Source organism: Lonchura striata, chromosome 2 (genome assembly GCF_046129695.1).
Source record: "Lonchura striata isolate bLonStr1 chromosome 2, bLonStr1.mat, whole genome shotgun sequence".
NCBI lineage: Eukaryota > Metazoa > Chordata > Aves > Passeriformes > Estrildidae > Lonchura > Lonchura striata.
Window position 1 is genome coordinate 31,136,825 of NC_134604.1, and position 23,435 is coordinate 31,160,259.

Genomic DNA, 23,435 nt, shown 5'->3' on the forward strand with positions numbered 1-23,435 from the left:
GGCTCTGGACAGCGCGGGTGGGGGCGGGCGCCGCACGCCTCCTTCCCTGCTGCTCTCGCCGCAGCGCCGGCCCCGGCTCGGCGAGGAGGAGGAAGGGGAGGGGAGAGGGAGGGACCGAGAAGTTTCTAGAGCCGCTGCCGCAAAGCGCCCGGCTGTGCCAGGGGCCGGGGTGAAAGTGTGCGTCGCCCCCGGGGGTGGAGAGGACGGCGGGGGTAAGGCAGCCGCCTGGCCGCGTTATACTCCGGGGTGATGGGGGCGCAGAAGAGGAGGAGGAAGAAGAGTTTATTTATGGCAGGAGGGAGGGCTCGCTTTTACAGCGCTGAGCTTGCCGTGCAGGTGCGCCCACCTCTCGCTGGTGATGCAGGAGAGCCCGGCCCAGCAGCGAAGAGGAACTGCTGCGTCCTGCCCTGGGGAAGCTTTATTGAAAGCTGTAGTTACAATAAAAGTAATGCGTCTGACTCCTCAGTGTTAGCAACCCTGTGCAGATGCATGGCTCATATTCTTTTTGCCCACCATGCGGCACTAGGTGGTCCCAGGAAAGGTAGTACAAGTGGGCACAGAAGCACCGTGCCGACAGCAAGCCGGAGTTCGGGCATCCCTTGGTTGCGGTCCTATTAGGAGCCGTGTGCTTGAAAGCATTTTGTCACCCAGGACCAGGAAAGGTAAAGACATGCTTAGGACACTGTGTAAGGTACGTGGCTTGCCCGTCTGTATCCATCCAGGTAAAGTAGCACTGATTTGTGCATCAACCTGCTGCTGGAGTATTTAGGGATGCATAAAGTAGAAGGTGCTCCCACTTAATATGAAGAATATTAGTACAAATATGCAGGAATTAGCAGACCTAATTCTGGGCTACTCAGCATCTGTACGTGCCTCCCGGATGGTATGGTACATTCAGCCAAATTATTTGCAAAAACCAGTAATATAAAAATCAGGCTAGTACCTTACCCATCACCTTCACTATAAATAAAGCAAAAGCATTAAATACGCTCAACCTTCCACTGCAAGCCTTGAACACCCGCCCCCTGGCCGCGCAGCTGCAGCTTTGCCCACTCCTCGCATAGGGCGGCACCTTTCCCGGCTGTTCTTGAACTTTCCTTCCCGCCCGCTCCCTCTGCTTTCCCGGTGGGTGCTGGGCGCGGGGCCGGCGCAGCGCAGCTCCGCCCGCGGCTGCGGAGCCGCGCCGGGCGGCGGGAGCGGCGCGGAGCCGCCCGCCTGTGCTGCGCCCGCCGCGCCTGATGCTGGCGTGCAGCGCGCTGCTGAGCCTTCAGCATCAGAAGCGGTGACGGGAGGAGACAGGAGGCTCGCCGGCGGGCGCGCTGTCCCGGAGCTGCCTTTCCAAGCCGCATTGCCGTCTCGCGGCGCTCCCAATGCAAATCCCTGGCGTGGGGGCTTGCTCTGTGAGGAGGGTGCGGGCTGCGTTTGACCTGCTCTGTGCCAACATAAAGCTGTGTCTGTGCCTGGTGCACAGCGACTCCGGCAGCCTGAGGTGGGCTCTGCCGGTGCCAAAGGAAAGGAGTAGCAAAAGAGACTGAAAGAACCTGTAGTTACTCCGGCAGCTGGGTGTAAACTGGAAAATCTGCAGGTTTACCCTGAGAAAGAATATGATTTTCACCCACCCCCACCCCCCACCCGCAAACGTACACTTTAGTTTACTTTCAATCTGAGTGAGAAGGAGAGGATTGTGGTTTCTGCATGCATTTAGGTCTAGAAACTTTTAGCTGCTCACAATCTGCAATTTAACATGGATGAGTTACTTGATTGCAGATTAGATCTGTAGGAGGTACAAAGCTGGTTCTGTGCATAGACTCTAGACCTGGATACACTGAGGAGCATGGAGAGAAGCATCTAAGTTGGTTCTGGTCCCACAGGTCTAGCAGGTCTTGTTGGGGGAGGCACAGTAAAAACACAGGAGATAATTCTTCATCTAATGATTCTGTAGGGTGCTAAATTTACAATCTCTAGTCAGCATTAGCACCCAAGTTCTCCTACGCTCTCAATGCATCTGACATATTTTTTTTATCTAATAATAAACCAACTATATGTTGGTTTAAAATAAATCTTTGCAGGCCATTCTGTCTTAAGTTTGGCAATGAAGTTTCTCTTTGGTACTGGTACTTTTTCAGCTCCGTGTTTTCTATTTCATAATCCAGCATTTGAAAATTCCAGTATGTGTAATTGGTGCCAAATTACCTACAACTGCCAAACATGCTAGAACCAAGTTTAATAAATTGATAAGTAGTAGAAAGGAAGGGAGATCTTTTAATGGAGATCATTTACAGATGTTATACAGCTCATATTTCCAGCCATCCGCTAGTTTTCAACATAGCAGTGCAAGCTCTTATACATAAGTAATGTAAACCAAGTACTGCAAGTTATGTTCCTTAGTAACTTTTCAAAGACTGTTTAGACACTGTTTGAAGGTCTCCCTGAAGGGCTGTATGTGCAGGGCTTTATGGAAAAGGGGACAGAGACAGCAGCAAAACAACAGTGAGTGTCTGGGGTGATGTCAATGCTATAATGCTTCCAGTAGGGTGTGGATGGAGGGATGGCAGGTTGGAATGGTCTCTTTTTTAAGCCTCTTTTAAGGCTTGCTTATAGTGCCACAGCATTGTAAAGGCACCTTATGTCAGGCCTGTTCTCAGAAGATACATTGCAGGCACAAAGGAAAGATTTCAGAACTTGATGGGTATGCTTAGGTGAAGAGAAAATGAAAATTTTGGCTATAGCTTTCAGGCAGAGCAGAAGACAAGTGAGATGATTGCCTAAGGCAGCAGAGAACATTCTGAGCAGTAAAATGTCCTGAAAAAACAACAAATTCCTGCAGGAGTCTGCAACAGCCTCCCAGGACATGAAGCCAACCTAAAGCTGGTCAGCAGCATGCTAGATTCAGGAATAGGTTTATATAAAGACTTCCTAAAGATAACAAGGCTTGAACTTAAAACATAAAAGATGGCATAGGGCAGCACAGCTCAAACACAGCTTTCTCAACAGGACCTACACAGGCAACAAGGGCAGGATTCAAGGTGGCCTAAAGCCCATCAGGGAGGACCTGTCAAAGGCTTCCCAGGTGTGCCATGGCTGGAGTTACTGCACTGTGTGGGTTGACCAAAGCCCCACCGTGTCACACTGTGGCCTGGAAGTTCACTTGCCCAGCTGTGTTGATCATGCTGGCACAGCAGACTCCCGGAACTGGGAAAAGAAGTGAGGAATGCGTGTCTGTACAAGCTCAAAGATGACATTTCGAGATAACAGCAGAGTAACCAAAAAAGGAATGACCCTGACTATTACTTTGTGATTGGAACAGGAACTGAAGCCACACTCATCAAGAGCACTGGGTTCATGCTTGATTGCCTTGGAAGGGCTTGAGCACAGGGTGTAAGAAAGGAATAAAGGCAGAAGCCACAACATTCTGTGTTGACTGGCACTGGCCACCAGCTGGCAGGTGTAGACAGCCAGACATCAGCAGGGACACCCTGATGCCAGCTGCCAGGGAACACAAAATCCAAGCCAGCATAGTTTGAGCGTGAAGACCTTCCTGGGGAAACTAGTACAAATAAGATAGCTCATGCACCATGGGCAACGGCGATAATTTGTGCATCCATGTTATTTGAAGTAAGGCTTAAAACATTGATGGATTGTAACAAAGGGTTAAGTAAACTTGTTCGGTTTTTTTCTTTTGTTTTTTTTTTTTTTAATTTGGCATGCATTTCTTCTGAGGGATTGTTTGGTTACTGTTGAAATTCCAAGGAAACCCCAGATACTCATCTGTTGGTGTGCCACACTTATACTGAGCTGGAAAAGAATGTGACTTAATAGATCAGGGACAGCTTTAATTATTTCTGTGTGCTGCATTGTAAAAAATAATGGTGATAAGGAGGAAGAAATGCTCAGTTTATGGAATTGCACATTTTTTTATTGCAATAAGCAGTGCTGCCATTGATGTCTGCACAAACCTTCTGACCCTACACTCGTATTTTGTGTGACATGTTAGTGATAGATTATTAAGCTGCCTGCCACCTGAGTTATGCCCTGCCTGTTCTTCAGTCTCAGCTTCACTGAGCTGTCCCAGTATCCCTGCTTTTCCTTGCTCCCCAGCAGGATATAGCAAAGCAAATTCCGTGCCATCCCTTTGGTTTGGGAGGGATAAAGTTGTTGTTTTTCCATATTCATGACCGCGTCACTGCGGACTGCAGGAGATTGGCACGGCCCACACACAAAGAGCATCAGATCTCTTTTCTGCTCCTTTTCGGTGTTCACTCATCCCCTGCTTTCAAACCGAGCAGCATTTACAGGGGAGTGATCTGAGCTGGTACCCAGCAGGCATGCAAATGAGACTCAACCCTTCCAGTGCCAGACTGGAAAAGGGCTCCGTGTCTGCATTTCCCGGGGATTTCTGCACTGCTCAGCTCCCTGTTCACCAACAGATGTCAACACTTTTCTAAAATTACAGACCACAGGACTTACAATTAGGCAAGGTCTCATTTTTAAAAAATTGTTCTCTAATAAGGTTATGATTTCTGCTGTGCTTCTCTACATTGATTTCTATTATTTAGTGATTTCATTCATGTGATATATGCTGTCCTTTTTAGATCCCAGGTAAAGATTTTCAAAAAGCAGTTGTTTGTATAGGCATCTCTTCTGATTCAGTGTATCCCTGTCTTTACCAATCATAGCTCATTAGCTAACTTTCAACTCACAGAAATTTAATAGACTGAATTATAATTAAGATATTATTTATCTTTCCAAATGCAAAATTAATTTAAACATACCTGATCATGTTTCATCAGTTGCTTTCATTTTGTTCTTTCCTTGCTTTGAAAGCAATTAAGATTACTGGACAAATGTATGTTTAGACATTCAGATTTTCTATTTCTTTGCATCTCACTAGCCAGTGAGTGTACCCTAATGTGTGCATGGTAACACCACCAGAAAAGATGGGCAATACATGTTTTTTTCCTTAAACCACTGCAACATTTTACTAGGCTTGGAAATGGTAATGTTTTATAATCTATTGCTGTAAGTGCCACGTGAAAATAATGCCAATAATAGTAATTACACATGGTAATTGCCTAATTGATTCTGCTGCACTTTTACTAAAAAAATATATATTTTTTTAGGTTTTATCAATTTTCAGTATGTTTCCTAATAACTCTTAGGACTGTCATTTTTAAAAAGAAATAAATACCTGCAGTGTCTTCCTTTGTAATTGCTATCTTGATCTAATTTTAGAGTTCTCATTAATTTGCAACCTAATCTGCTTTTTCTTTGGCTCTCTTTCCTTCAGATGTATTTAACTTTGTTTTTTCTACTTTTATTATGTAACTCTGGAAGGGTTTTCTTAATGTATTTTTTTCTAATTTTGTGTTTCCCATGCAAGCTTCTTGCTTGGCTTCCTCCCACTTCGCCATCCCTTTTCTCTGGCTGTGTGAGAAGAATGTCAGCATGGATGTTTGGATTGTTACAGTGTTTCGTTACTGTTACCATAAAAAATTTCTTCCTTATAGCCAAATCTATGAAATCTACCCTCTTTCAGTTTAAAACCTTGTTGCTGATGGACAGACAATGAAAATAAGTATTTTTGTCTCTTCAGCAAATGCCGTCTCTTCAGCAAATTCCTCTCCTTGCTCAATTTGTTGATAAACATGGAAAGAAGCAAGAGTCCACCAGTTCCTTACTGCTTACAGACTTTGCAGCATTCTTGATTCTTAGTTACCGTGCAGACAGCTAGATTGCAAATATGAAAGAGTGGAAAGACTGGAAAACACAGGAGACCACCCTAATGAGGAAGAGCAGCCAAATCCCTTGAAGTGATGTGTCTCACTTTCTTAGGCTACCTGTGTTCTTAACAGGTGAGATATCTCCGTGCCTGTCTTGCCTCTTTTGTCCTATAGTTCACAGATACTTTACAATCCCATAATTTTTACTCATGGAAGTCCTCCTGTATTTGGTGGGAACATTAAAGATTCGCCTGAAGGTGACTAACTACTTAACACACAAAAACTATTCCCATATTCACCCTCAGAACTTGCCCAGGTCCTCTGTCTCACAGATACTCTTCCTGAGTGGACCAAGGGGTATTCCTGCCTTTGAATCATAGCTATTTTGCCTGTGTGTGATGGCTTTTGGACAGCAGATGACAGAATCTTAAGTCTGCATTTAGTGAAATCAAATTATCTTCCCATCACATTTCTTTTTGTTTTCCAGAGACAGAAGAAAGGCTAGGATAGATTCAGTAATCTGTCAAGGTTTATAAATGTTTGCTCCAATACCTGCTCTCACGGTGTTCTCAGCTCTACAGGGAGTAGGAACTCTCTGGAGGTGAGAGGTAGAAGGTGTGGGAAGGAAGACAAGGAATTCAGAATCTTTGTCTTGAGATACTGTCATGGAGATTTTTTGTTTCCACGTTAAGAGGGGAGGCAGCTAGGAGCCAAGATCTTCCTTCTGCATGGGCCCAGGTCTACCGGTTGTTTCCTCCTAACTGATGTGAGAGACAGCCAGCTCAGTCTTCTGCAGCTTCCTTCAATTCTTGTCAGACATGTATGTTCTCTGTTCCTGCAGAGTTTTCTCCCTTCTCTAGAAAGAGGAGATCATTTGTAGTTGTGTCTGCTTGGGGACTAATGTGTGCACTTTTTCTCTCCACTCTGAAATGCTTCATGCCTTTGAAATGGAAAAGTTGTGATTACATAGGAATTGGGAATTCTGTTATATGGTCGCAATTGCTTTCAATGAAGAGAGTTAACATCCTTTCCAAAACATCTGCTCCTTGTTCTGGATAAATGCCAGGGAGCAGGAGTGTTCCTAGGTCCAGCGTGTAGAGTTAGCTTTCAGATCCTGTGATAAGAAGAAAGGTGGGGGCTAAGAAGTTTGCTGATCTTACATCAAACCTAGTCCTGTGGTTTCTCCTCATGTGGAATAACTGAGGAACAATCCCAAGCACAAATACAGGCTGGGTGGAAAATTAATTGAGAGCAGCCCTGCCAAGGAGGACTTGAGGGTGTTGGTTTGACCAGAAGTCCAACATGACCTGGCAATGTACATTCCCAGCCTAGAAAACCACCCGTGCCCTGGGCTGCATCCAAAGCAGCATAAAACAGCAGGGCAAGGGAGGGGATTCTGCCCTTCTGGTCTTGTGAGACCCTACCTGGGGTGATACATTCAGCTCTGGGGTTCCTAGTAGAAGGAAAACATAGACATCTTGGATCAAGTCCAGAGGAGGCCACCAAGATGATCAGAGGGCTGGAGCGTGTCTTCTGTGGAGACAGGCTGAGAAAGTTGGGGTTGTTCAGCCTGGAGAAGGCTCCAGGTGTACCTTAGAGCCCCTTCCAGTACTTAAAGGGGGCTACAAGAGAGCTGGAGAGGGACTTTTTGCAAAGGCATGTAGTGAGTGATGGGACAAAGGGGAATGACTTGAAAGAGGGCAGATTTATATTAGATATTAGGAAGAAATTGTTTGCTGATGATGGTAAGATACTGGCACAGGTTGCCTGGAGAAGCTGTGGATGCCCCATCCCTGGAGGAGTTCAAAGCCAGGTTGAATGGAACTTTGAGCACCTGGTCTAGTGGAAAGGGTTCCTGCCCATGGCAAAAGGTTTGAAACTATATGTTAAGTCCCTTTCCAACTCAAACCATTCAGTAGTTGTGATTCTGTCGCTTAATATGAGTTGCTGAAACTATCCACCTGCTTTTCCTCTCCCTTGCACCATGGTCAGTGTAGTACAGTATAGGTACATTAGTATCAAATCCACAGAAACCACCAAAAAAAAAAACCTTCAGTATTTTCCAAGGCTGCATTACTACTCTGCTGCATGATTTGTAGTAAAACACCCTAAAGCATTTACACCTTGTACATGTAGGGCTTCTTCAAACCCAGGGACACAAAGCCGGGGTTCAGACTAAGCCAGCAATCAAGCACTTGGTAATTGGGCATCGTAGTTTTTATCCTATGTTAATCAGCAGCTTTGACTCATGACTCATATGCAAGACAATAGTGGAGTCCCATGATAGTTTTGGTGAAAAACAGCACTTCCAGACACAACCAGAGAGGATAAGTGATATTGGCATTCTAGAGCAGGTTGCTGTTTCTAACCACCCTGGGGCTTGTGATAAATCCAGATCAAGGCTGCAGCTTCTCCAGGACTTGCCATTTTCCTGTGTTTGGATGACAAGGGTTTGCTTTCCGGGTAGCCAAATATGAAGTGTGTCTGAAGCCTGGTGTTGGCACGGGATGCTGCCAGGGAAAGGAACACGCCCCTTCAGAGCAGCATAGGTGTTGTGCTCAAAGCCATTCATCGGAATCCTGAATGACACAAACTGGGTGGGACTGGGTCAGAGTTTCATACCTCAAAACCTTCCTGTTTGCACAGCCACAGCTACCCAAGATCAGCAGAAGACAGCTTCAGGAAAAAGCTGAGCCAAACTTTCAAACCAAGGGAGCCTTAGCAGAGCAGTGTCACTCACAGACCTCAAAGGGCTTGGCAGTCGAGGTCAGTACACTCTCCTTACTTCTCATGGGTACTGTAAAGTTATTGCTGGGAAGCTGGGCATGTCCATCATTTTTGCTGACTTTTCTCTCCCTCACAGCACTTCCTAATACTAAGCACAGGCTTATAGTGCCTAAACGGAGGTAGAAAAGTAGAACATGTTGCAGCAACAGCATGTAGCTCTGTACATACCCAATTAGGAGCTAAAATGTGAACTGCATGTTTGAATTATATTGTGCATTGTGTTGATACAGCCTTTTCATTTTCTGGCTGTTCTGTGTAAACCACTTCTACCATACAAGTTCCTAGTAGACTTCCTGGAGCTTCTGGCACTCTCCCTCTTCAAATAAATTGTTAATGTGAGAGTGAATATCTTTATCTCCCTATTTTCCTCCATGGTGCATATCAGAATTTGTTACAAACAGTCATTTTGTCTCCATAATCATGGTATACTTATAACTTCTATTTAAATGTGTAAATAGTGTGATAACAAAGCTAAAACAAGCAAACAAATAAAAGAACAAACAAACCAAATCCCCGGAAAAGTTGTATCCACAAATCTGATTCCTCTTTGTTTAGAATTCCTACTAGCCAACAAGAAAAATTGCTCCATAGGGTTGTTACAGCTGTTCCTTATTGCTGAACTTTACTGTAATGGATGTTCTTCTCTCTTCCAGACAGAAGTGTCCTGGAGATGAAGCCCTGTGCCACCTACGAGCGGTTAGTGGATGGTGTCGGGTCATGGGACTTCACTGGAGGTTTTGTTCCCTGTGAGCTGCTCCTTGTTGGAGAGGACGCCTACCCTGTGCTCCTGAGCGCTAAGAAGCAGGTTCTGATTGCTGTTTCACAGTATGGGAAAGGCCGGATGGTGGTCGTTTCCCATGAAGGAATCCTGAAGAGCCCCAAGTTCTCCCAGTTCCTCAGAAATGCCATGGAGTGGCTCAAGCCTTGCCCGGAGGCCCTGGTTGGGGTTCATCCTCGGCTGGATTCCCTGTCCCAGATGCTGCTCGAGGCTGGCACCCAAGTGCAGGTGGGGGCAGAGCCCAGCCCGTGCATGGGGGTGTTCTGTATGGACGCCTATGACAGCTCCCAGGCTAAAGGCATCGTGGACTTTGTCAAAGGGGGTGGAGGGCTGCTTGTTGGAGGCCAAGCCTGGTACTGGGCGAGCCAGCACGGCAAGGAGAAGGTGCTGTTCGAATTCCCTGGGAACCAGGTGACCAGCGTGGCTGGCGTGTACTTCACAGGAAACACCGTGGAAAAAGGCGTCTTCAAAGTCGCCAAGAAGATTCCCAAGATCCCATTAGTTGTCCCGTGAGTACCTTAATTGCCCTGTCTTTAATCCACCAGTTAGGTTATGCGGGTGAGCTGTTTGTAGAAGATTTGGGAGGTGAGAGGTGAAGGTGAATGTGATTCTTTAATAACCAGCATGGAATTGTTGCCTTCCAATTTAAAGGGGACTTTCCCATTCTTTGCAATTGGAAAGGATGCTGTCTTCAACTGCTTCCAGGGCAGCAGGCCCAGGGAATCCATTCTAAGAGGAGGAGATGAGAGGAGGCATCTTTTAGAGCAGCCGGCCTGATCAAGTGTACCTGAGTGAAATGCAGCAAAACAGGGACAGGAGGAGGAACTCCTCTCTGTATCCCCACACATCCCTACATTCAGAGCAATTTTCCTACAGCTGTAAACCAGGTTGGAGATGAAGCAGCAGGACAGCTCTCTGGGCCAGGCTCTGGCTGACAGCTGCTAAACCTGTTGAGCCTGTTCCTTTGCAGGAATTTGCTTCTGCAGGTAAGCCCCTGGAGGTGGCCAGAGCTGAGGCTGGGTGCCACCTCCCTTCTCAGCTTCTGAAACAGGCTGTGGGCAGGAAAACTCAGTGCTCCCAGTTTGTTTGGGATTCCAGCCTGGCTCTTTAGGTTCTGGATTATCAGGTGTAAAACTCAGGGCTGTTATGACTCATATTGCACAACTGACCAGGCATTGGAGACCTGGATGTTGCCCTGCTCTCTTCCTCCCCTTGCCACTTTCTGCTAAGTTACATAAGGCACAGCAGGTTCTCCAAGAAGCATTAGTGCTGCTGCAGTTCCTCTGTGTGGCAGCTTCATTTCACTGTAGTGACAGCCACAGCAATTACAGTAAAACTCCCTGCAAGTCTTTCCTTCCTTCTTTTCCTTGTGCATGTAGAATGCTAAATCTCTTATATTTTCAAACAATTAATGGAATTTGATATTTTTTGTTGTTTTCCAGTAAAGGTAGTAGAGAGCTCTGCTGTTTAATTCAGTTAATTCAGTTAAATGCTTAGGGCACAGCTAACAAATTAGGTTGCTTAATTAAAATTGCTGGTTGCTTCTTGTTACAACCTGCACTGCACAGGCATGTTCCCACTGCTTCATGCACAGGGCATGGAAGAGGGAAAGGGGTGGGGAATTCAGAAGAAAAAAATTACATCACAATTAACAAGACTTCAAATGGTAACTAAGGGTGAATTACACCTTGTTTAGGTTGTTTTTGTGGGAGTTTTGTTTGAAGCCATAGCCACAGAGAAATTTAGGTCTCCAGTTTCTGTGTAACACAACAGCTTTGTACATCTGGGTCTTCTTGCCAGATTTGTGTGCAGAGAATCAGGCTTCAGTCTGAGACAGGGGCTGTGCTATATGGCTGGACACATGCTCTGTGTGACAAAGGGTCTCAGTAAAGTAATAACCAAAGAAGAGCTGCAGATTTAATTCCCATCCTATGGGCATGAAGAAGGGCAGCGTCATTTATTCTCACTGAGTTGGCAGCAATGGCCACGTAACAGCAGATCCTTCACAGATGTTGGGGGAAAACTGCTTGGCAGAACCAGGGGAAAGTGTACACAAAGCATATGAGAGTAATTCAGCATGTCTTTCTCCACAGTGGCATATAGGAGTTATATGAAAATAGAGATAAAGTCTTGCACAGTCTAATCTCTTTCTATTGTGGAGACCAGCAATGTGAGGTAATGTGAGGTGTATGTGTTAAGGCTCTAATTCTACTTCCAGTTACTTTGTCTAGCTGTGTGTCTGCCTGTCTGTGTAGCCCATCTGTCCTAGCACTTCTTCAGTTCTCAACAGTGGCAGAGCTTGGGAAAAGGCACAGAAATCTTCTGGGCTCATCTAGTTTATTAAGCCTAGGGTGGAGCAAATAGAGAAAGTTTCTCTTAAAGGAGACCCGCTGATTCCCACATTATGTGCGGTTTAAATCTGCAGTTTAAAAGACTGTGAAGGATCTGATGTTTGAATTTCTGCAGTGTATTTAGATTTTTAAGTGGTTCTTCAATGACAGAGGTCTAGAACCTTCCTTTTGACCTATTTATTTAAATTTTTAAATGAGGGCTGAGATTCCTACAGATTTGCTTAGCTGTAGTAACTGAGGCTTTAAAAAGAGAAAAATGAGGCATTGATGGATTTTTCTTTTTTAACAAAAGAACTGACAGCATGATGCCCTGGGACAAAGGAGAAAGAAGAGACAAGGATGGCCACTGAGAATAGCTCAGTTGGTTAGAACATAGTGCTCCTAATAGTCTCAAGGAGATGGGTTTGATCCCTATATGAACCACTCTGTTAAGAGCTGGACTCAATGATCCGTCCAATTCAGAATATTCTGTGAAATCAAGAACTCCTTAAGTTTCAGCTATGACACCAGTTGTTTTGTTCCGAGGATTCTGGGCTGGGGGCTAACCTGGACCTCTCTTGGTTCTGCAGGCACCAGGCCAACCTGAGCCTTGACGCCGAGTTTCTCCTGCGCGGTGTGTCGGAGCTGGATTTGGTGACGGGGGGCATTCCCTCCACCTTGCTGGTGCACGGAGCCCTCTCCTTCCCGCTGTGCCTGGACCGCTCCCAGCGCTGCCTCTTGGCTGCCGCACGCTATGGCCGTGGCCGCGTGGTGGTGGCGAGCCATGAGAGCCAACTGTTCTCCCCGAAGCTGGCCAGGTTCCTGCTCAATGCTGTCTCTTGGCTGGATGCTGGGAGGAAGGGGCTGGTGGGGGTGGATCCCAGCCTGCAGAAGCTGTGTGGCCTGCTGCCTCAGGTAGAGGTGAAGTCACAGGTGTCACAGCTGACAGGTGACATCAGCGTGTACTGCTGCACTTCTTACGGTGACAGAGAAGCCGAGCGGATCCACGCTTTCGTGGCAGAGGGAGGTGGCCTGCTGGTGGGGGGCCAGGCCTGGTACTGGGCTTCCCAGAACTGTGGCCAAGCCGCTGTGGCAAAGTATCCTGGCAACAGGATCCTGAATCGCTTTGGGCTGAGCATCCTGGGGCGGAGCGGCCGGGCGGCCAAGTACCCACCCGTGGGGCCGGGGCAGCACTACCACTTCCGCAGGGCGCTGCTGCTCTTCAGCACACAGCTGCAGGGCCATCAGGAGCTCACGGAGCCCCTGAAGGGCTGGCTGCACCCCCTGGCGCAGGACTGCGCTGCCTTCCTGCACATCCCAGCCCACGACTGCCCAGCATACGCTTCGCTCCACCGCATCCTGACCAAAGTGCTCAAGAGGACTGGGATCCCGCAGGTCAGCAGGCACTGCCCGGTCAAGAGCAGCTCCAAAGAGGCAGTGCTTCTCTGCATGGCCACCGAGCTGTCCCTCCACATGACAGACAGCGCAGCTCTGGTGCAGAAATCTGCTGCTGGGGTCTGTGCCTTCCCTGTCACTGTGGAAATCGATGGCACAAACCCAGGTGAGGACTTACCTCTCTTCCTCTCAAGGCATCCTGTTGTTGGGATCAGTGGGGTGCCCGCCTTCAGTGGGCCTATGTATGCGTGAACACGGGCATAGATGTGCAATTTCACCATGGGCTTGAGAGGAGACTGAGCTCAGTGCAGTGGCAGACAGGCTCCTTTTGTGGCTAGCCCTAATTTTAGCACCTGAAACACCCCATGGAATTCCTGCTTTCTCCCTATTGGTGCATAGGCACTGGCAGGAGAAGAACCTCCAAGTGGTACCACAAGGCATTTGCATGGCACAATGGTTTTGGCAAGAAAGTTTCTCTGAGAAGCCCTAGACTCTACATTGCCATTCCCATAGTTGTGCTGATACAGGCATCTATGGAGCCATCCTGCAAAGAGGTGGGAGTAAGAAACAAAAAGTTTATTTGTTATCTAGGTAATTTCAGCCTGCGTTGTAGCACAGTCCCATAGCTTGGTGTATCAGCACAATGGAGGGAAGATCTGATTTTGGGAGTGAAGAGACTGGAAGTATGGCAGGACCTTCTTGGGCTGACATTGCCACTGAAGCCAAAGTATTGGGTAAATATACCATAAATTATTTGCCTAAGCTTGGGCCTTGTATCCAGCTTGCTGAGATTCCTGCTCACAACTGATATGTTTAAACTGGTTTAAATTCCACTAGTAAATTTTGGCCCCTGGACAGATTTGTTTGGTATTAGAATATGATTTAGAGGAGTTGTTTCCAAATTGTTCTAATAAGATAAAGGAGACTGTTCTGGAATGGCAATTCTGAGTGAAGTGGCTGTGCAGAGTGAAAAGTTGTAGAATAGCTTCTCACTGGTTTTAATACTAATGAGTCAGGAGAAAAGCAGAAAATACTCAGAATTTGTGTAATTTCACATAAACAAAAAAGAAAGAAAAGCTAGCAAACCCTGAGCACCATTTCAAAACTGCCTTTGGTACAATTCAGGAAAACTGAGATGAACTGGTAACACAATATCATATAGTCTAATTTGCATTTTTTATCGGATTAGGTTTTGCTTGACAAAACTGGTTCTGCTTTCTTGGATGACAGGAAAGGTTGTAAGTTGGGTGCTTAATGACAGTTCAGCTCTTTTTAGGACTTCTAGTGTTTGAATTGAAATATGCCTAAGTAAACTTCATGTCAGAATTAGGTAGTGGAATCTGCCTGACCAGTACAGTAGAGATGGATAGGTTTTGCACTGAGAATTCTGTAAATTGCAAGTGTTTAAAGAGATTTATGCTGAAGAGACTTGCATTTTCATGGGAAGACTGTCTCTAGAAACATGAATTGTAGTGGTACCCTTCTTACAGGTACACCTAGAATGATCTCTTGAGGCTTTCTCATCACTTCAATCAGCTAGAAATGACAATTCCTGTGGGTCCAGTTTGTGCTGGACCAGTCACTAAGGACAAATGTGATGGCACTCTCAGTCTGGTATTGGGAAATATTTTATGACCATTACAACTTCAGTTGTGTAATCCCACCATAGCTCTTATAAGGTCTGTAGGATAAGAGGGTCTTTTTTTTTTCCAAATCCTTTTCTTTTTTTTTTTTTTTTTTTAATCCTTCTCATTTTTAGAAGATACTACTAAGCACATTTAAGCTTGGTGTTTCCAGAAGTGTAAATCTGGATGGGCTTGCTTGCTAATGGTGTGATGATTTTGTTCATTTATTTGAAAATGTATTTCTGACAAGTTGGGTAAATGAGACATGGCAAAAGGAAAGGATGGAAGATTATCCTCCTGTTGCAACTTGAAACCCCCAGGATCTGTAATGGTCCAGACAAAGCAGTCCTTGACTGTTTAGGACTGTGTTCTCTTATGTTTTAGGAAAGACAGCCTGGAGGAGCACAGGACTCTACCTCCCCGAAGGGCACACAGCAGTGATAACGTGTCCCTGCCTGGTGGTCGGTGCTGGTCTGAAGGTAAAATCTCTCTGCTTGGCGTTGGTATGCACCAGTGTATTTGTCGGGTGCGCGCTCAAAAATAGCGCGGGGAAGGGTTTTCTCCTTTATGGCTTTTTCTACCCTTGCCGCCCTTTCCTGCTGCTGCCACCCTGTGGCATTTTAAATGCTTTGTCATAGTTTCGTCGCCTTGTGTCCCCACGCTTTTCTTTTGCATTCCTCCCATTCTGTGTGCTGGCGGGATGATTGAGTGTGGCTGCTGCTTGAGGGCTGTTGGATTTTGTTCTGTTATGGTGCAAAAAAAAAACCTGATCAAGATAATTTTCAGGTCCAGGATAAGTACTTGGGCCCTTCTATGAACCAAACTTGATTCCATATCTCCAGATGGCTCATAAAGTCCTTTGACAGTGCTGTCACTACTGCTTATGTAGGTGTATCCAGATGAGATAGCCACTGTTACTTGGGATCCTGTTCTGCAGAGTACAACAGAAGCAAATGCTTACCTGCTTGGATATTTTTGCAGTGATCTCCCTGCAGCTGAAATGCAAAGTTAACTCAGATGCTTCTGTCTGGTCCTGCAGCCACATGCTGTCTGTTTTATTAATAGAGGTCTAAGGAGGAGGCACAATAAAAGAAGCCAGTCATGACAACATTTCTCCAAATTATGTTATAGGAAGTGACCGATGCTGGGGAAGGGTGGAGGAGTGATCAATGCAAGTGCAGTGCAGTGGAAGAAATCACTGCAAGACTCTGACCTGCTGGTGAAGGATGCACTTGAGCCAGGAATAGTGGGAGAAGAGCTGTAAGACTGAGACAAGGACTAGGCTGGAGTCAGAAGGCTGCTTCTGTGTGCGTCCTCTGCAGGGACAGTGCTGCAGTGGAGAGCTCAGTGGGTGCTGAGGTCAGTCTGACAGGTCACACTGGCGCACCTTTGACCAGCTGTTCCTACACTTCTGCTTGCCAGGTGCAGGTTGGGTGTCACACGGATGACCTCTCTAAAGCCAAGGAGCTGAAACGGGCACCAGTGGTGATCCGCACCTGTGATGTTGCCTGCCAGAAACAATCCATTTCCTGCCTCTGGGGTGGCCTCATTTACATCGTAGTACCAGCAAAGAGTGTCCTGGGGAACGTGCCCATCACGGTGGAAGGGGCAGTCAGAGCTCCTTTCTTCAAGCTTGGTAGGTTTGTTTACCTTGGTGCTTTTTGCCTGAGGGCTGCTCATGGACATAATTGTCCCAGTGACTGAAAGGTGGTCCTGTGCTTAGGAAGATTTTAGAAATACTTGGATTTAGGAATATCCAGATTTATTTTCCTTACTATGTTGTCCTCTGGGATTCCCATTTTTCTACTAACTTTTAAGAAGGGTGGAAGGGAGGTCCCTAAGAATCACCAACCTATCAATCAGCCTCAGCTCTGTGCCTGGAAAGATCATGGAACAAACCCTCCTAGATGCTATACTAAGGCATGTGGAGGATAGGGAGCTGATTTGGAACAGCCAGCCCTTCACCAAGGACAAGTCCAAGGAGGATGGGGACAGACCCTTTACCAGGACAAGGGGAAATGATTTTAAACTAAAAGACAATTGATTCAGACTATTTATAAGGAAGAAATTTTTTACAATGAGGACGGTGGAACACTGAAACAACTTGCTCAAAGAAGTGATAATGGATGCTTCATTCCTGGAAACATTCAAGATCAAATTGGGAAAGGCTCTGAGCAACCTGATCTAGTTGAAGATGTCCCCCCTGCTCATAGCAAGAGGGTTGAAACAGATGACTTTTAAGACCACTTCCATCCAAATTATTCTACAATTTATGAATCTCTGCTTCTGGGTAAGCCACTTAGTCACTCTGAGCCTGGTACGTGGCTGGGAGTAGGTGAAAGAGCTTTTACAAAATGGGCAGGGTTTGTCCACACCCAACATTTCTTGGAGCTGGAGTTGTTATTTCTGATGGAAACTGCTGTGCTTGGGAGAGGAAGACTGATCACTGCCATGGCAAAGCATGCTTTGTGTTCTGCCTGCTTTACTGTGCCCTCATATGGCCGTCTCTAGATCCTACAAGACATCTCTGCTGAATTTCCCATGTTCCCAGCAGTCCTCTCTCCTCTCCTCTCCTCTCCTCTCCTCTCCTCTCCTCTCCTCTCCTCTCCTCTCCTCTCCTCTCCTCTCCTCTCCTCTCCTCTCCTCTCCTCTCCTCTCCTCTCCTCTCCTCTCCTCTCCTCTCCTCTCCTCTCCTCTCCTCTCCTCTCCTCTCCTCTCCTCTCCTCTCCTCTCCTCTCCTCTCCTCTCCTCTCCTCTCCTCTCCTCTCCTCTCCTCTCCTCTCCTCTCCTCTCCTCTCCTCTCCTCTCCTCTCCTCTCCTCTCCTCTCCTCTCCTCTCCTCTCCTCTCCTCTCCTCTCCTCTCCTCTCCTCTCCTCTCCTCTCCTCTCCTCTCCTCTCCTCTCCTCTCCTCTCCTCTCCTCTCCTCTCCTCTCCTCTCCTCTCCTCTCCTCTCCTCTCCTCTCCTCTCCTCTCCTCTCCTCTCCTCTCCTCTCCTCTCCTCTCCTCTCCTCTCCTCTCCTCTCCTCTCCTCTCCTCTCCTCTCCTCTCCTCTCCCCTCCCCTCCCCTCCCCTCCCCTCCCCTCCCCTCCCCTCCCTCTCCCTCTCCCTCTCCCTCTCCCTCTCCCTCTCCCTCTCCCTCTCCCTCTCCCTCTCCCTCTCCCTCTCCCTCTCCCTCTCCGCCAGCATTGTTATGTGAAACAGCAACTCTGCTGGACAAAAAGAAATGAGACACTGGAGAAACTTGATGCTTCTTGTTCTCTGATATAAAACTGGGATCTGTTCTTGATATGCTACTCTGTTATATACCAGTCCTTTTCTATTTCCTACCTATTAAAGAGCCTGAGGAGGCTTCCCAATAACAGATTGAGGACTGGCTATTTAACAGCCACCACCCGCAGTCATGCAACTACCACATACTCTTTTCCAAGAAATTTTCACGACCTGGTCTCTTTCTCTGAGCTAGACATCTGTGAGCATGCTCAAGAGTCAGAATTGTGCTTAGCTGATTTTCTGTGTTGCTGCTGTAGGGGAGACCTGTGAAAAGCAGTGGGAGGCCTCTATCCGGCACTACCCTGCTCCCTGGGCAGAGCTGGCTGTTGAGAATCTCATCCTGACGGTGCCTTCCGACAGCATCCGCCACATGGAGAGCCCACGGCCGCTGCTGACCCTGTGGAATGAGATCATGGTGGCGATAAGCAAGCTGGCAGCTGTACCAGCAAAATTCCCGAGGCCAGAGAGGATTGTAACAGATGTCCAGATCTCATGTGGTAGGTACAATGCCATATGGCCTTCTCCAGGGCTACGAGGCGAGTGGCCTCTAGCAGCAGTGTCTGTTCCTTCAAGGTGATTTTGCTAAAACCAGACTGGGAACATATGTGAGGTGTTAAATGACTGTGACCCTTGCATATTTGTGAGCTACTCCATCAGGGTGAAAATGTGGTAAGGCAGGGCTTGAAAAACTTACTGACCTTTCCAGATGCCTCCCTGCTCTCAAAACTGGTGGTGTCTCCTCAGCTGTTCTCCTGCAGGGGTGTGTTAAGATGCAGAGTTGCTGACTGCAGTGGCTTTAGCTCACGTGCAGTTATCCATTCTCCCTCCTGAATGCACTGCAAAGCCAGTACAGCTGGGAAGCAGTGACCTGATTTCTATTTTCTCTCTGGCTCAGCCACAGGACTGTTCTCATGTGTTCAGTGATGACTTTTAAACCTCTGTGTGCTACTTGCTGGAGGTGGACTCCACAAAGGTTATTGTGGGCAAAGCTTAAAGATGTGAGCCTGAGATGATGGCACTGTGGAAGCAGATCCAGCATTGCTGTCAAAGCCCCAGAGTGTGTCTTTTTGTAGCTGATGTTCCCCCACTCCAGCTTTTCCAGTTATGAACTGAGTGCCTTCAATCAAGAATCAAATTATATAGTAAACATGGAACTTTGCTTAGTTTATCTTTTTTGGGTTTTTTTTAAATGGTTAAATTCATCATCCCACAATGAGACAAGGGCTTGGCATGAACTCTGATGCCCTAAACTTTTGCTAAGCTACGATGGAAAAAAACTGTGGCACATCTTGGGAGTGTTAGGTTCTGCTATGCTGAGCAAATGCCAGTTAAAAATATCATAGTCTACAGACATAAAATTTGTTTTGGCTTGAGTGGACTAAATGGTTTCACTCACATTTCTGGATCTGAACTTTTTTGGTGCTAGTGATTGCTAATTGCATATGTTCCTCTTATTAAAAGAGAGGAAGCTCAAAATCATCACTAATTCCTGAAGAAACTAGTTCCAGGCCATTCACGTTCTATGTTCACTAGTTCCTGCAAGAAGGGGATTGCCATTTCTGTTCATTCACCAGTCTCCCTGGTAAAGAGCTGCTTATACCCTGCTACAACAGGTATCTGAATCTGGGGGTATTGCTCTTGCATGAAGTTTTGGAAATCTTCCAGGAGGACCAATGAGGGAAGAAGACACAAAAGAGGCATAAATAAAATCTCTTGCAGTGCATGTTTCTTGCCTAGCAACCTGCTGGGAAGTTGTTTATGGAATAGCTGTCCTGCAAGGCAGAGAACAGGCATGTATGACAGTCTTTGTAGCCCTTAAGCATGACAAACTGTGTTTTCCATGTGTCTCATCCACACCAGTGACCACTGGAGTGCAGGCCTGCAGTGTCCACACTCTACATAGGAGCTCTCAAGGAGTGCCATGGTGCTCACCCACATTATTGCATGGTTGTGTTGGTGTTGACTGTGCTCAGCCTGTGGGAGTTCAGGTGTGTTCTGGGCAATGGTCAGGCTTTTCTCCTCATCCTGAAACCTCAACTTCAGTCTAGCCATGGGGGAAAGCAGGCAAAACTGCACTTAACCGATGGTTCAGTCCTACCTTTACTTGTTTGACTGTTGTAAAGGTGGCCATCTGTTAGGGTGAAATGTGATTTATTATATCCTTATGTCACACTGGGAAAAGCTGGTCATTCGTGGTAATAAAAAAAGTGTTATTTGTGAGATGGAGGAAAGGCACTAGAGAAATTTAAAAAAATTACAATAATAATTTACATCTAAGAAGCACTGAGGTGAGCACTTAATGGCGTGTGTTGCTACCTGTCTCTCCTGCAGGCTGGATGCATTCTGGCTACCCCATCATGGGCCACCTGGATTCAGTGCAGGAGATGTTAGACGTGAAGCACATGCAAACCACTGGTCTTTGGGGTCCCATCCATGAGCTGGGACACAATCAACAGCAGCAGGCATGGGAGTTTCCCCCTCACACCACAGAGGCCACGTGCAACCTCTGGTCCGTCTATGTTCACGAGGAAGTGCTGGGCATTCCCAGGCATCAGGCCCATCAGGCACTCAGGCCACAGTGCCGGGAGGAAAGGATAAAAGCCTATCTGAAGAAAGGTGCTCAGCTAAAGGACTGGAACGTTTGGACTGCTCTGGAGACATACCTGCAGGTAACAGGGAAAATGTGTGTGTGTTTTAGTGCAGTCACTGAAGCCTGTGTCAGAGGGATGTCTGCAGCCTGGTGACTGTAGCTGTGAAGCCTTGTAAGTGTTTGATTACTGTCAGGGTTTTTCTTGGGGCCCAGAAAGCACCTGAGAGGTAAACAGGTGGAGTACCTAAAGTTGGTATCTCCTGAAAACCTTCTTTTGCCAGACTTGGGCTTAGCCACTCAGGGAGATAGCTCAGTGCAATGTACTAATCTTTCTCCCTGGAAGAGGAACAGGAACTGCTGCTTTTTATACAACATGGGAAAAGGAGGATCAAACTTGGGCACAGCTCTTAATCAACAGCAGATTTCCTGTGGGATGCTGGGCTAGTTGTCAAAAAACCTTGGCACTGTAAAGTGTCTAGAAGAGCCAGGATTTGAGCAGTCTCCTGGTGAGTTAGATGGCCTTTAAAAAAATTTAAAGACAGGAGGGTGTTCATACCATCCAGTGCACTGAGTGGAGCCAGTGTAGTTCATCAAGTGGCAAGAGGATGGGCTCAGCCTATGCTCCTGCACACAGAACTGTGGTTGAGACTCTAAACATGAACCCTATCCTAGACAGATTAAAGTGCATTCTCTCAGGAAGCATGCAAGAGAGATTTCCCCCTTTCCATTAATCCTCCTAGAAACTATTAGCCTAATGGAGAGAGCACTCAGCCTGATTTTAGCTAGGAACTGCAAAGCAGATGTCCATTATGATGGCTTTAGCTACTGACTGTTGTGAGATGAGTGTCCCTCAGCTCCCTTGTCTGAGAGCTCACACGATTCATATGAGGAAAAGAATATTTACTGGAGGAGTACTGCTCCTGACTTCTACACATCCCAGAGAAGCATCTGCATTGTCAAGCTGAAGAGTCATCCTCTGGGGATTTTTAGTGCAACAAATAACAAAATATTTATACAGAGGGAGCAGTTTTGAGGGGAGAAATTTTCCCAAAATACCTTACCAGTTTGGCCACTGCCTCACTGCCTCACCCACGCCTGTAGGCTGGGATGTCTCATCTCCTGCCTGATTACTAACAGGACTGCTGGAATAAATGTGGCATGAAAGAACAGTTCTAATTTTGCAGCAGCAGTTTTCCTGTATGAACTCCTTTTGTTCTTATCCTTAGGCAAAGCATTCCCCGTTCATAATCTCTCCTTCCCATTTTCTCAATACTCCTTGTTCTCCTGTGCCCCTTCTTTCCAGCTATTCTGTCAGTGTCCCCTCTGATACTGTTTTCACTGTCTCCAAAGCAGCAGCTTATATAATAGGTTGCTGAGACTTCTAGCTACTCCCAATGTATCTTTGATTTCTGTCTTGGGAGATCAGTGTAATGGGGAGATATTTTTCTACTGTAGTGCTGTTAGTTAGGCTCTGAAGCCTGAAAAGCTTAGATGCTTTCATCTAAATTTACATTCATTCTAAAAGACACTGCAGACACTCATGGAATTTTCTGCCATTTGTAACACAGGAATAATGCCAGTGAAATCATAACATAACTGTACACTGTATTCTTTTTCATCAGTTGCAGGAAGGGTTTGGTTGGAACCCCTTCATCCACATCTTCTCTGACTACCAGAAAATGTCCACGATCCCAAAAGACAACACTTCTAAGATGAACTTGTGGGCACAGAAGTTTTCTCAGCAGGTGAATAAGAATTTGGCTCCATTCTTTACAGCCTGGGGATGGCCTATCAAGAAAGAGCTGTGTGTGGAACTGTCCTCTCTACCCAGCTGGGAACAGGATCCAATGAGATCCTATAAAGCATAAAGGAAAACTACCTAAATCTTGGTTCTTATACTAGCTATGGCCTATCTTTTTCTCCTTGTGTGCTACATGATAGCTCACTATGTGCTTGGATTTATGCTGCATTCTTCAGCTTCTTGCTGCCAGTGGAGACCAACCCCAACAGAAGTTCAACAGGGATCAGCAACTTTGCTGATCAGCAGATCACCTAAGCTATCTTCTGAAGGGTTAAATAATCAGTGAACTTTGTTCCAGGTACTTCACCTCAGGATGAATGTAATTCTCAGCTGATTTAATTCCTACAGGACCTTTCTCTGATTAAATGGAAGTTTTCTGGGTGGAGCAGTCCCTGGACCAGTTTCAAGGACTTTACCATGGGAATAGAGATCTTCAAAGCAAATAGTAGCCTCCACAACACAGTTGTATTCTTAAGTTATAATCTCAGTAATATGAGATTCTCACACTTATTCACAATTATTTCACTAAAATCCCTAAGTTTTAATTCCTCTTATTATGCAGAATCTTGCAGCACCTGCTGTGAAAGTGGCCTTATAATGCATATATACAGGCTATATAATGCATAGTTGATACTGAAATGCTGTAGATTTCTTCCTACATTCTATGACTGTGTGACCCAGCATCTATGTTTATGTGAACAAGTCAGTTGTAAGTTTTAGCTGTCCTTTAGCCATAGCCTAACAGCAAGATACATGCCAAAGAAGATGAGAGAGTGGAAACAGGGAGGTGACTTGATTGTAGTCAGTAATGGTTTCACTCGTGAACTCATCAAAGGTTAAAATACAGGCACTGACCTGAGAGCCTGAGGGAGCAGAGAGAAGGAAAGACAACAGTTCATCAAGACAGAGGACCAGCCTTTTCAAGGTGCAACAAAAGTTCATGTTTCTCCCAGCTCTTCCATAATTGCTCAGTTATTGTGGCTTTTGGGAAGCATGTTAATGCTTAGCCTAAGAGCTCACTAGTCCCAGCCTATTCCTTATGTATCAGTAATAAATAAAAAAAAATCACTGTAGCCTTCCAGGTTTTGTATGTGATCCTATTTTCATGTCTCAATGCCCAGTAAAAAAAAAAAGCCTAA

General features: G+C 46.2%; 1 protein-coding gene across 1 annotated transcript; it reads left to right on the forward strand.

The window, feature by feature from the left end:
• The first annotated feature begins 61 nt into the window (after nt 1-61).
• LOC110480863 (TRPM8 channel-associated factor 2) lies at nt 62-23,369 on the forward strand. Its single transcript, XM_077781276.1, is given in 12 exon segments — nt 62-212; nt 5,594-5,852; nt 8,367-8,486; nt 9,161-9,794; nt 12,206-13,176; nt 13,410-13,505; nt 13,508-13,564; nt 15,020-15,114; nt 16,058-16,271; nt 18,163-18,402; nt 20,237-20,574; nt 22,118-23,369. Coding segments are annotated over 9 exon segments (2,874 nt in total). The 5' UTR covers nt 62-212; nt 5,594-5,852; nt 8,367-8,486; nt 9,161-9,177; the 3' UTR covers nt 22,364-23,369.
• The last annotated feature ends 66 nt before the right edge of the window (nt 23,370-23,435 follow it).